A 15,006-nucleotide genomic window follows, 5' to 3' on the forward strand; every position below is an offset into this window, starting at 1 on the left:
ATGCCGGGTGGCTGCTGTTAGATAACAGCAGCCATCCCGGCCCGATCACCGTGTCCGGAGACGCAGTGATCCAGGAATGCAGCGCCGTAAATGTACAGCGCTGTGTGCTAAGTACTTCTTAGCAGCACCGTACATTTACAGCGCAGGTCCTTCAGGGGTTAAATGAGTAGTCCAGTATAAAGGTGCATTCACACCACGATTTCTTCATACGGATGCTGGGTCCGGAGGTGAGATTTCAAAACTGGCTGCTGCCGTATCCCTGCCAGGCCTGCACTGCATCTCAATCATTTAAATGAGCAGACTGGAATCAGTGAGTTTGAGCATAGTAAGTTTTAAGGTATGTTCACACAATGAAAGTTCTGTACAGAATTCTGCATTAGAATTCTGCAGGGAGATTCCACAGCAGCAGAGTCCCGTTGATATCAATGGGACCATTGATATGCTGTACACACAGCAGAATTTCTGCAGCAGATAAAGCAAAGTGAAGGCAAAATTTCAAAAGAGGCACCATCACCAACATAAAATATTGATGTTACTGATTCTAACACTAATTAAGAAAATAATGACATATAAACTATAATAAGAAATAGTAATAAAGTAAAAGATGAAAATAAAGATAAAATTAAAATGAAAATTAAAGTAAAAAATTATTCCAAAATAAAGACAAAAAATAATAAAACTGAATAAAATAGAAAATTGAGTAATAAATATTCATTAATGACATAAGTTTTAGAAGACAATCAAATCAGGATTTAAGGAATTATATGTCAAAAATAAATGATGGAAGTACTTAAAAAGACTATGAGGGAGGTTTATCAAAACCAGTGTAGAGGAAGAGTGGTGAAGTAGCACCTAGCAACCAATAAGATTGCTTCTTTCATTTTTCACAGGCCTCTAAATATGAAAGAAACGATCTGATTGGTTGCTATGGACAACTGCACCACTCTTCCTCTACACAGTTTTGAAAAATCTTCCCCTATAAGCTGGGTTTTCTTAGGGTTGCTAGTGTGATTTGATTGCAGCTACAGAGGAAGGGGCCTGTGTGGGCCCTGAAACATGTCTAGTGCAAACACTGTCCCATTCATTTATCATCATTCAGTTGCTGATTTCATCCAGCACAATTGCTGCTCTTTGACGCTAAAAACAAATGGTGCACAAACACTGCCACAAGGACATAGTGGTGTTTCATTTCTTCATTGACAACTGACTCATCATCCTGTAGAACGTCCTACCTACTACTAAGGTTTGCCCATATGGTCTGCTCTCAGCAGTGTTTGCTAGCAGCTGCGCACAGCACAAGAACCCTTGAAAGTATTTATTAAATGTAACATAACGTCACAGTGTGGTTACTAAGTTATTAGCAGAGTAGTGACCAATCTAACCTAGAGCGAGAGTTCTGTGGACATATCAATTAAACACCAAACTCACTCCCTTTGAACAGTTCTGTATAGGCGATACTCCATGGTATTTGTGACTGGGGCACACAGTTTTATGGATGTGTGGACGAGTGAACTGAGAAGTTGGATAAGTCTCTACTCCTGACCCAAAAGCTCTTAGATGCTAGCTGGATACATGAGATGAACTTTAAAATCTTGACTCTGTGGTACCGAACCCACGGTATTTTCAACAGTACCCAGCCTGGGCGGAAGCTTCTTCTTGGAAACGAGAACAATGCTTTATATGTATAGTAGAATTGAGACAATGGCACTCACCACCTCCGGATAAAATTCAGTTTTTATTCATCAAGTCTTACGTGTATAAACAGAAAACTGCAGCGTGGAGCAAGCAACGGATTAAGCAGGGGAACACAGACAGCACACAACAGCTTTTTCCTATGTCATCAAGTACTTCATCGGGCGTCTGAGAGACGCCTGAGGAAGTATGTGATGATGTAGGAAACAGCTGTCGTGTCAGTTTTCTGTTTGATGAATAAAGACTGAATTTTATCCGGAGGTGGTGAGTGCCACTGTTTCAATTCTACTATACATATAAAGCATTGTTCTCATTTCCGCAAGACTTGCTGAATAAAGACCGAATTGTATCCGGAGATGGGGAGTGCCATTCTTTAAATTCTACTATACATAATACATTGATCTTGTTAATATACAATAGAGCACCACGTATTACCCCCCGGATTATCGTGTACGATTCATGAATAGTGCAGCCTTCCATGGTGAATGTGAACAAGCTTAAAGAAGCTGTAGTGCCAGACACTATCCCTTGTTGTGTATGGACAATGCTTTATATATTGTGGTCCTGCAAAATACAACTAAGGTATATATGTAGACCTCTGTTAATTTGGTAATTTAACCCCAGAAACTGCACTGTTGGTTACGTTCGAAAAGAAAAGCCTACTTGGCTTCTTTGTAATGGCGATGAGGCAAATTGTCCAACAGCTTTGTTGACCCTCCCAACGCATGTATCTTAATGTCGCTCATGTTCCGAACATAAAAGTAATATAATAGCTTTACAAAATGAACACACGTTTGGTTAAAGACAGGAAACTATTACCTGCACTGTACTGCTAATAAACCATGCACCATATTTCTGGCAGACGTCCCTTGTGGAAACTTGACTTAGAATTCTTCATAGGGTTTATCTGATGTAGACATGTCTACAGGCCATTTATTCTCTGCATTAATGTCTCACACTGTGTTTTCAAGGCGGCGATTCTATGGTGGAGCTGCCCTGTGGTAGCCTTCTTCTAGACACAAGCCCTTGATATGCTTGACAGTATAGTGCAATACCGCCTCTCCCGAACCCCTGCGGTTTGCCTCCTAGGCCAGAAACCTGCTAGGGAACCAAAAATTGCTTAATTCAGCCCAATTTTATTGTTGACTGCCCACATACATGTGGCCTTGCAGTGGAAGATGTCTGTTTTGACTGTAAAGCAAGTCTTGGATCGCATTAATCTTATTATTTTGAGCGAGAAACTGTCAGCTATTAGAGAAGATATGGCAGACTGCTTTAATGCCATTTGGGAGCCTTTGATATCATCTTCCGATCATCCAAATATACGTCACTGTTTGTTTTTATATTGATCATTGTGTTTTCCCCTTTTGTGATGGGGAGAGGCTAGTCACCTTGTTGTCATTATACGTATACGCCTTTTGTATTTTTTTCCCTCTCTAGTCTGGGATCTACTTTCCACACCTCCCATTAATCTGTGTACCCTTAATGTACAATTTGATCTGCTCTTGTTATTCCATTGTTGCTGGATAGGGCTATGTTTTATTCTTTATGGAATTTTGAAGCTAACTTTATTTTGGCATTTTGACCATTAAAATGTTTTATTTAACAAAAAAAAAGTTAATACCACTTCCTTTCTAAATTAGCCACTACTATAGATCTATAAAAAAACATGTTGTGGTTGTATAGATTGCATAGGAGCCCCCGACCTTCATGACAAGCAAGGCTAAGCAAATTCTTTAATCCCCTGTTCTTGTCTTCTGCTCGCCTTATTCAGATTTCAGATGTATAGGACTGATTTCTAATGCACAAATGTTCTTCAAAATACACCGCAAAAACAACAACAACAAAAAAAATGTAGCCAGCACCTAAACCCAATGCATGGGTGCACGCTGCTGTGGCAAGTACAAAACATGTAAAAAAATAAATAAAAAATAAATAAATAAAAGAATATGGCAGCAGCACACTTGGTCAACAAATGGAGGCTTTTAGCACACTTTTTGATCAAAACGTGTCTCCCCCCCCCCCCCCCCATCCACCACGTGGAGGTGGCCTCATATCGGATGGGACCCTAACACTCACTCACCTCTGCTGCTGCCATTCTTTATTTACATGTTCTGTACTTGCCACAGCAAATGTATTGGGTATAGGTGCTGGATTAATTTTTTTTTTTGCGGTGCAATTTGGGGGGGGGGGGGGGTGGCTCCCTCTGTAGCCGTGCATCCCCTCCCATATTTCACAGGAGGTGGTTTGGATTGATAGTGGATCCAACATGTCACCCAGTCAGAGGCTGCATGGCCAGCAGAGGTGAGTGAGTGTTAGGGTCCCATCCAATATGAGGCCACCTCCGCGTCGTGGATGGGGGGGGGACATGTTTTGATCAAAAAGTGCGCTGAGAGTCTCCATTTTGTTGACCAAGTGTGCTGCTGCCTTTTTCTTTTTTTACATCTTCAAAATACACCCCAAAATCAGCCACATGCGACAATACTGGAGAAGTGTGTATTTTGTTTTTTTTAAATGTCATTCTAATGCAGTGACTTGTAGTAGCCATTCAGGTGCCATTTTTAATCAAAAAGTGGTTAAACATAATTGAAAGGAAATTCACACATTGAAGTAAAGATATTAGGTTTTATTGATTTTATTTATGCATCTACCTCTCAATTTCATTCCGTTGTATTTTACAATTATCCTACACAACACTATGTATTTATGCAAATGTAAGCCTGAGGGCAAATCAAAAAACAATCATACACATACTACTGTCTTCATGATTAAAAAGGACACTTTCTCCACAAAAGGGGTATTTTTTTACGGAGTATTCATGAAAAATAAAAAAAAATCATCATCATTTAAAAAATTCAACACCAAATATTCTAGTTCTAAACAGTCAGGTTTTAAAATCCTGAATATCAAGGCTATTGATTACTCTTGCTGTAAGGTAGCCTGCTTATCATAGTGGGTGGAGGGCTGGAATAAATGAAAGGTCTATTGTGCTCTTCACAGGACTAAATAAATATGGCCTAGACAGACAGGGGGCAAGAAGTCTTTGCGGCTTTTTACATGATACAAGTTAGATTGCTCATGGGGTAGGTGCAGTGCCTAGAGTTGTTGCCCCTAACAGCTGGTCTGACAGATGATCTGACAGCATTAAAGGGGATATCCAGGAATAGAAAGCAGAGCTAATTCATGCCAAAAACAGCGCCACACATGTCCTAATATTGTGTGTGGTATTATAATTTGGCTCCATTCACTTCAATGGAACTGACCTGCAAAACCACATACAACCTGAGTACAGGTGTGTTTTTAGAATAAATATTTTTTTTCTAATCCTGGTTAACCCCCTCTCTGGCAAATCCTCTCTGCTGTACTAACAAGGGCAGGACATAGTTTACATGACTTAAAGGGGTACTCCAGCCCTAAGACATCTTATCCCCTATCCAAAGGATAGGGCATATGATGTCTGATCGCTGTGGTCCCGCCACTGGGGACCCCCACTATCTCGCATGCAGCACCAACTTCTGGGAGCTGCACGCAGCGCTGCAGCCTATGAGTCTGCCGGGTCACGAGTACGGGGCCGGAGTATGGGGACGTCACGACTACGCTCCCGTGTGACGTCACGATACTTCGGCCCCGTAGTTGTGACCCAGCAGACTCAGAGGTGGGTGCTGCATGCAAGATAGTGGGGGTCCCCAGTGGCAGGACCACCGCGATCAGACATCTTATCCCCTATCCAATGGATAAGATGTCTTAGGGCCCGGAGTACCCCCTTAACCTGTTGGGGACGGAGGGCGTACCTGTACACCCTCCGCCCACTCCCTGTCTATAACGCAGGGCCACCCTGCGGGACCCGTGGCTAATAGATCCAGGCATGAGCAGTCAAGCGGCAGAATCATTGATCAATGGTTTCCTATAAGAAACCATTGATCAATGTAAAAGATCAGTGAGTGCAGTGTTATTTAACCCCTTCCCTAATAGAAGTTTGAATCACCCCCCCCCCCCTTTTCCCATAAAAAAAATAAATAAATGTAAATAAAACTAAAGATATGTGATATCGTCGCGTGCGGAAATGTCCGAATTATAAAAATATCGTTAATTAAACCGCACGGTCAATGGCGTATGCGCAAAAAAATTCCAGAGTCCAAAATAGCGTATTTTTGGTCACTTTTTATATCATGAAAAAATGAATAAAAAAGCGATCAAAAAGTCCAATCAATACAAAAATGGTATTGCTAAAAACTCACGGCGCAAAAAGTGAGCCCTCATGCCGCCCCGTACACGGAAAAATAAAAAAGTAAATAATAAAAAATAGGGGTCAGAAGATTTTTAACATATACATTTTCCTGCATGTAGTTATGATTTTTTTCCAGAAGTACGACAAAATCAAACCTATATAAGTAGGGTATCATTTTAATCGTATGGACCTACAGAATAATAAGGTGTAATTTTTACCTAAAAATGTACTGCATAGAAACGGAAGCCCCCAAAAGTTACAAAATGGCGTTTTTTCTTCAATTTTGTCACACAATGATTTTTTTTTTCCGTTTTGCCGTAGATTTTTGGGTAAAATTACTGATTTCATTACAAAGTAGAATTGGTGGCGCAAAAAATAAGCAATCATATGGACTTTTAGGTGCAAAATTGAAAGGGTTAGGATTTTTAAAAGGGTAAGGAGGAAAAAAACGAAAGTGCAAAAACGGAAAAACCCTCCGTCCCCAAGGAGTTAAAGAGCCACTATTCTCGCTTTTTTTAATTCTAGTTGAAATTTGATTTTTAAATGTTAGTCCCTTTAATATAGTTTTTATTTTCAAATGATTTACTCTAGAGAGGTCACGGGTTGGTGGCCAATAAATCTTGACTGTGTCACCAAGGAATTACACTACCATCCCAGGCTAATAGAATACCATTTTGCTTCTCAGAAAGAGAACTAAGAACTTCCATAATTCCAGTTGTACTTTGATCAGGTGTCAGAGGAGCCTAAAAGAAAAAGGAGATATAAAAAGTACATATGGGATATTATTACAGTTAAAAGCAAAAGTAAATAAGCCATTTGAAATTACCGTGATTTCTGTTTACTAATAAGATTACTAATAAGGGTGAGTGCACACAAGCACATGCGGAAGCCAACAGCAGCACAATTTTGCCAGCATTTGGGCCGCATGTGGCTGACTGCTTGTGTGGCCTCACCCTAAAATGTGGTCCAATTTTCACCTAATCAACAATTCTAGACAAACAACCTAAATAAACTAACACACAAGAGAGTTGTATTGTCCATATGTTTATTAAGCACATTGGTGGTAGTGGTGGTGGTGGGGGGGGATTTATCAAAGTGGTCTATTTCCCGCATCAATATAGACCAACCTACAGAGGGTTAGGCTGGTCTATTGTCTGCCTAATTTATTACAAGTCGCACGGCTCTTGATAAATTCTGCGCACGGACCTCGGGATGTACGGTTTAGGCTATATTTAAACCTGCTCCAGCATGGTCTGACATTTCAGCGTACTTTTGCCTGATGCAAAATTTTCGCAGAAAAAAGTCGACATTGATAAATTCAGCACCAATGCATTTTTCCGTCTAAAATAGCATAGAGTGAATCATGGACTAAAAATACTCTAAAGCAAAAGTCACACGTATTTAGTCTGCGACTTTCTGTCCGACAATTTTAGTGGGGAAAAACCAGCCTAAATCCTTTGATAAATCTCCCCCATTGAGTAAATATCAACAAAGGTTGGGAAAAAGTAAGTGAATACTTTCAAAGTAATATAACTGAAAGGTCATATATACAATCAGAAGAAATGGGAACCTTTTGTCTAAAAACTTCACTTTTAATTGTTTCCTATAAATAATCTTCAAAGAAAACTTTTTTTTAGACCGCCACCAATAGGAGTCATAACGCAACACTGAAAGTCTTTATTGTCACTACTTTCTGCCACCGTCATGTGCATAAGATGAATACGTTCACTTCCACTTTAGATCCACAAAAAAATGTGAGCTGTGAAAAAATATTTATAAGCTCTGTCCTTGCCGCATCCACATTAGGTATAAGTCCCCACTGACTCTTTTAATCACAATATACGTTCTCATTGGCTTTTTATAGTCACTATTGAGTTCTACACTAAATATCTTAGAAGTCCATGCCTTCGAACCCAGAGTATATTTTCAAACAAAGCAAAATTTGCACTTCGTTTTGGTGCGTCTGGTTGCGGTATTTATAGTGTGAATATGTGTTCTTATAAATTTCTGCACTGACAATCTCTTTACACGTAAGTGCTTATACATAGTCCCATGGCTGTAATATATTAAGCTAAAGTCCATGTCAACACCATCTCAAAATAATAGAAAGTAGAATGCAGTAACAAACAAAAAAAAACTTGCTCTTTTACACACAGCGATACTGCTCACCTGTCCTAATATTGCACTCCGTATTGCATGAACATATATTGCACTGAACATATATTGCATAAAAAGCCCTTAAAAACATGTGTATAAATTTAAAACTTAATGGTGGAAAAAAACAAAGAAAAAACCTGCTCCAGGCTTCAATGCATATTCGGTTCTCGGTTATTAGAAAAAAAAAAAAACAATGTTATTGTATACCTATTGTGATTACAAAAGTCAGTGTGAACATCTACTTAATGTAGCCAGGAGATGAAGGAAAAACCCTTTTCAAGTCAGGCGCTGCTGAGGTCCAGTGCGAGGAGGATATCCAGGGGTGAAAATAATCAAGCGGGAGAGCAAGGTGTAGAACCACGCAGGATCAATTTATTAAGCAAACAAGGCAGGTATACACAGGATAACGTGTTTCGGGGGACAGTGCCCCCTTCTTCAGATCAGTGTAACCAAATGTAGGCACATACAAGTTTAAATACATTACAAAATGGCGCCAAAAACAAAAAAGGGGGGAGGAGCCACAGGGGTGTGTGGAGGTGGGGGCAGTGAAACTAGAGCCAGGAGCAAGCAAAATACATAATATGCATTGAGAAAGGTGTGTTGGTGTGTTTAGGAGTAACCAGCAGGCTTTGGCAGATGTAAATGGGGGATAGGTATCGCTGTCCGCTCTGTGTTTCCGGTGAGACAGCGGAAGTTCGGGTATCCACAGATGCATTGCTAGGGACGTAGCGGGTGCGTCAAGTGTTGGGAGGGCGTTGTCATATCCACCCCCCCCCCCCCCCACCCCCTCTATCCAGCATTACTGCCACCCCTTGCCCCCTGGGAGTTTATTCCACACTCCCTCATTTTTTACATCTACCCTCCAGCCCCCTGGGAGCTTATTCCACATTCCCATGGCTCGAATATTCTCACCACAAGCCCTCAGGGAGCCCTTTTCACACTCCCAAGGCTCTGTTTCCCACTCACCCTTGGACACATTCACATCCCATTCCATAGGTCTCTATTATCATAATCATTATTATTATTGTTTTTCATGTCCCCATTTCCCACGCTCACCCTCCACGTACCTCCTCCCCCCCTCACCCATTCATGCCACTTTGCCTCCTTTTTATTAGTTACACTATCATACACACACTCCTCCATTGTTTCCACAGAGCCACTAATACCGCCATCCCTCCCCCCTGGCAGCGCTGCTATTTACACCAGTGTCCACTGCCCCTCTTCTGTCTATAGCGCACCCTCCTACAGAGGACGCATCTCCTTGACTACCCACATGTCATGCGCACCACTCTCTCTTTCAGTGATGCGGACCCGTTCATTACACGCTTGACATGCGCACTGCTGTCCAGTGGTGCGCACCCGTTCACTATACATATCCCCATTACCCCATGCTCCTATCACGTGACGCGCACAGGACGCGTCTCTATGACAACGCGCTCCCAACACTTGACGCACCCGCTACGTCCCTAGCGACGCGTCTGTGGATACCCGAACTTCCGCTGTCTCACCGGAAACACGGAGCGGACAGCAATACCTATCCCCCTATATTTTAGCTCATTTACATCTGCCAAAGCCTGCTGGTTACTCCTAAACACACCTTTCTCAATGCATATTATGTATTTTGCTTGCTCCTGGCTCTAGTTTCACTGCCCCCACCTCCACACACCCCAGTGGCTCCTCCCCCCTATTTTGTTTTTGGCGCCATTTTGTAATGTATTTAAACTCCAGCTGTGGGTTGATATGCGAGTTATCTACTCGCATCAGGTGAGTACCCACTACCTACGGGCTCCGCGGGCCCACATACGCCTTGCTTACTTGTGCTCTTAGCCCATCCTTCCTTACGGTATCACACGAGGCGCCTATCGCCGGTCTTTAGTTTTTTCTCTTTTCCTAGCCTATCTACCTAATGTGGATGCGGCAAGGACAGAGCTTATAAGTATTTTTTCATGTTTTATGGATCAAAGATGGAAGTGAACTTTATTCATCTGATGCACATGATGGTGGCAGAAAGTACTGATAATGGAGACTTTCAGTGTTGCGTTCTAAAAAAAGTGGTAATTACGGTAATGTTTTATAGTTTGCTCTTTGTAGATTTTTTTTTATAATTAAAAGTGAAGTAAAGTAGGGATCGACCGATTATCGGTTTGGCCGATATTATCGGCCGATAATCACGATTTTGGGCATTATCGGTATCGGCAATTACCTTGCCGATAATGCCCCGCCCCCAGCACCGCCCCCCACGACCCGCCGCACCGCACCGCCCCGGCCCCATTGCCTCCCCCATCCCCGGTTTTATAATTACCTGTTCCCGGGGCCCGGGCCCTGGGTCAACGCTACTTCTGGCTCCTGCTGCATCCTGCGTTACGCTGTGCGCAATGACGAGTGACGTGACGCGACGTCACAGTCAGTGCGCACAGTGACAGCTCTGGAGGACGCCACCGGAGCCAGATGTAGAGTGGACCCTGGGCTCCGGGAACAGGTAATTCTAAAACCGGGGATGGGGGAGGCAATGGGGCCGGGGAGGTGGGGAGTGCGACGCGGTGCGGCGGTAGGGGGCGCGGAGCGGTGCGGCGGCGATAGGACTCAGGACCCCCGGACAGGCAGGGGGAGAGAAGCGGGTGGTGGTGGCGTCTATGGCATCGCAAAAGCCGCTGCAGTTCATAGATTTAAATCGCCCGCTTTAAAATCAATGATCTGCAGCGGTGGGGGGGGTAAATAGCCGATAACTTATACCGGAATATCGGTATAAGTTATCGGCTATCGGCCCTAACCTACACAGATTATCGGTATCGGCCCTAAAAAAACAATATTGGTCGATCCCTAAAGTAAAGGTTCCCATTTCTTCTAGGATTGTATTTCAACTTGGGAGACCTGAACCATTTTTGAGCCCTTTTTCAGATTTTTGGTATATATACATACAAACACATACACATTTGGTTACATACATTAATACATAATAGTGATGACATCTGCATAAAGAACAAACAAAATTATGGGCATAACAAAATTACACAATATACAAACTAAACCTCAACCATAGCTGTGAATCAAGCCCTTGGGTGAGACTTAATACATTCAGGTAGTTCTTGTGTATTCTTGTTAGAGTCGCTCTGTCTCTGCACTCTGAGCACACTCCTCTTTCTACCTCCCTATAGACCAGCAGGGGTAGCGTGTATCGGATTTCTCAGTAAACTGCTAGTTACTGGTCCCACATTTTTTATAAAGAATAAAATGACAGGGGTTCATGTAGAGCTGGGCGGTATGACCAAATATGTGCATTACGGTATTTTTGTAAACTTATGACCAGCTTCTTACATGACAGTGGGCTCAACCTATCACCGGCCGAGGCGGAACATCGCTGCTGACGGCTCTCAGATGTTCCCGTCCCCAGGAAGAGGGTGAGGCCGACGTAGAAAGGTGCGTTAAAGTTTATTTTGTTTATCTTCTGCAGCCCGGGCATAGGGATACAGCATACAGTATAGAGCGCCGGCGGCCCGCAACAAACAGGATGACATGAGTAGTCCCCCGATGGGGACAGCGCAGCGCTGGGCTGATAATTTTGGGGGGAGAAGCAGAACAGCGCTCGCGGGTCACATATGACTAGTTCCCCGATGGGGGACAGCGCAGCGCTGAGTTGATCATTCATTCATTCCCGAGGGGGAGGGGCCCAACCGGTATTGCGGTATGGGAAAAATTCATATCGTGCAGCACAAAAATTTCGGTATGAACCGGTATACCGCCCAGCACTAGGTTCATGACCTTTAGCTGATAGTAGAGTCATAGGGGAAAATTTATGAAAATGTGTGGTGCAGTTACCTTTACCTTATCAGATAGCTTATTTCATTTTTAAAGAGGTCTGTGAAAAATGAAATAAGCGATCTGGTTGGCTGCTATGGGCAACTGCATCACTCTTCCTCTACACAGGATTTGATAAATTTCCCCCATAGTCCTGACCTTCAAGGGTAAGTAGAATGTAGTTGTAGGTGTAGGTGTGGAGCTGCAGAAGTTACATAGTGGTGCCACTCAGCCAATCACTGCCCACAGCAATATCCTGCCCTGCCTCAGTTTTTACTTGACAACTCCTTTAAAAATGTAACATGATGTGTTGTTGCGGCAGCAGGATACACTTTTAAAACTCCAGCCAACCACACAGCCCACTGCTAAAGTAAGCAGTCTATGGAATTGCCCTTAGTCCCATAGACTTGCATGGAACTTTGGGCAATTCTGTACACTGCTTGGAGTTGGCGGGAGCTTTAAAAAGTGTATCCTGCTGGTGCAACAACATCATATTTAAAGAGTACCTGTCACCAAACTAAAGTTTTTATATATTGTTCCTTATGTAATTATAAGACACTTTACTATTTACTTGCTGTTAAAATTCTCAACCTTTTTGTTTTTTTAATAAGATTGAAAAAACAGCCACTAGGTGGCTCTGTTCTGTTCCCTGCCGCAAGTCAAATAGTTAGTTTGGTCTCCTCCCGACCTGGCAGGAGACCAAACTCAGAGAGCGCGTGCAGGGCATGGTGAGGCACAGCTCTCGTAGGCTTCAGTGACGTTGCGCCTGCTGGGGAACGGCCAATTTCTCCTGCCAGGAGCTCACACAATGTGAGCAAGGGAAAAGGTATGATACAGAGCATTTTAAATCTCAGATTTTTTTTTCTTCTTTTTTAAGGGCAGGAGGGGTGTTAGGAGTAGTTAGGGAATGTACTCTGAACTAGTTTAGAAAATATGGTTTGATGACAGGTACTGAGGCAGGATATTACTGCGGGCAGTGATTGGCTCTACTACTTAACGTCTGCAGCTCTGTGAATGTAAAGACATGGCATCAATACTGGAGAATACGAGGGAGCAAAGGAGGTATGTATAAGCTTTTTGTTATTAGGCAGTTTGGGCCCATTTCACCGCACAACCCTGTTAATATGCTTTTTTCAGGACCTGAATAGGGCTTTGAACACAAGTAGTAGTCTTCACTATCCCATATAAAAAATAATAATAATAATGTTTAAAGTAAAATGATATATGTACTACACTGATCTGTATGAGCAACCCAATGAACGCTCATACAAGTCTTATAGGGGGACTAAAAATAAGTGTAAAAAAAAAAAAAAATATATATATATAATTATAATACAAGCTCTTCCATAATATACTGTATTTTCTGGCGTATAAGATGACTTTTTAACCCAGGAAATGGTTCTCAAAAGTCGTGGGTCATCTTATACGTCGTCTTATAGGGCGGGTGCTGCAGTCGGCTGGGACACCCGGGGTATGGATAGAGAGTGGTGCTGTGCCCAGAAACACACCCATCTTTCAACTGTCCGGCCCGCCCTTGTATGTATCCTATTACCGTACCTCTTTCTCTCTCAGATCTCGCTCCTTAGGACTGCAGTGAAGCAGTGTGCATGTGCGAGATCTGAGGTGGCGCAGGTGTGAAAGTGCAAGATCTGAGAGGTGGCGCATGTGCAAAATCTGACAGGCGGCGCTGGTGTGCATTTGCGAGATCAGAGAGGCGGAGAAGGAGGTAGGTTAATGGGATACAAGAGTGACGCATGTGCGAGATCTGAGGCGGAGGAGGTATGGTAATAGGATACAAGAGTGGGCCAGACGTGTGAAAGAGGCATGTACTGCTCTGATAGTCTTGGAGACAGGGAGGGCTGGCCAGACAGGGAGAGCTGACCAATCCAAGCAGGCTTTGTATACAACAACCAGCCAGTCACTGGTAAGGTACCGTACATCGCGGTAGAGGGGTAGTCTTATACGGCGAGTATATCCCAAACTCTATATTTTAACTGTAAAAGTTGGGGGTCGTCTTATACGCCCAGTCATCTTATAAGCCGGAAAATACGGTATATTCAGGTCAAGCCCCCCTCCCTTTCTCCATTAAAAAAAAAAGTTGAATAAAAATGTAAACAGAAATGCCTAAACTATCCGCCCCTTATGAACGCAGACCATTTTCATTTTTTTGTTTGTTTTTATCTCTTCTTCTTTTGAGAGGCATAACTCTTTTACTTTTCCCATCTACAGACCCATAGAAGCGCTTGTATCTGGCGCTACCAATTGTACTTTGTAATGAAATGACAAAATGTATGGCAAAACCAAATTTTTCATACACAGAGATGATATACATACACACACACACACACACACTTACAGAGTACGATAAGCCCCACTGATTTACCATCAGTATTTACATTCGCTTTAGATGCCATGAGTGGCATTGATTACGCTGTCTAAAGGGTCATTAGCAGTGAGTGTCTGGCTACTGACAGTAGCTGACACTCACTGCTCTAAAGAGAGCGCAGCTTCTCTTCTCTCTTCAAAGTCACTTAAGGCTTCAGGGCATACAAGTAACAGGGGACCTATACGATATTTGTCCTTAAAAGGGGTATTCTGGTCTTAGACATCTTATCCCCTATCCAAAGGATAGGGGATAAGATGTCTGATCGCAGGGGTCCTGGGACCCCCCCACGATCTCTGTGCAGCTCCCGGCATTCTGTGGCGGGCTCTGCTCCCAAGACTGAGACATGACGTCACGCCACACTCCCTCCATTAATGTCTAAGGGAGAGGGCGTGACAGCCTTTGGATAAGACGTCTAAGGCCGGTATACACCTTTAACAGGTTAAAATATAATGTTATTAAAAACACATGGCGACCAGCCTAAACGTAAAAAAAAAAAAAAAGACCCCAAGTGCCAGAATTGTGTTTTAGTTACATCATAACCCACAAAAAGATTTTATAAAAAGATCAAAAAGGTTTGATCTATTGTAAAATGGTCCCATTAACAATACAGCTCTGTAGATGAAAAAGTAAAAAAGTTATTGGGATCAAAAAAATAAATATATATATATATATATATATATAAACATTTTCTAACTAGGGAAACATTAAGTAAGGAAGTGCTGTAATTGTAGCAACCTGATGAATACCG

At 42.6% G+C, this 15,006-nt stretch overlaps 1 protein-coding gene across 1 annotated transcript in view; it reads right to left on the bottom strand.

Annotated features, from left to right (window-relative positions):
* Positions 1-4,288: 4,288 nt before the first annotated feature.
* Positions 4,289-15,006, bottom strand: part of LOC130277053 (C-factor-like) — a 40,275-nt gene continuing 29,557 nt past the window's right edge. Inside the window, exon 6 of the mRNA XM_056527298.1 lies at positions 4,289-6,663. Within this exon, the coding sequence (XP_056383273.1) occupies positions 6,550-6,663 (114 nt within the window). The 3' untranslated portion in view covers positions 4,289-6,549. The remainder of the gene's footprint in view (positions 6,664-15,006) is intronic.

Source organism: Hyla sarda, chromosome 6 (assembly GCF_029499605.1).
Source record: "Hyla sarda isolate aHylSar1 chromosome 6, aHylSar1.hap1, whole genome shotgun sequence".
Classification (NCBI taxonomy): domain Eukaryota; kingdom Metazoa; phylum Chordata; class Amphibia; order Anura; family Hylidae; genus Hyla; species Hyla sarda.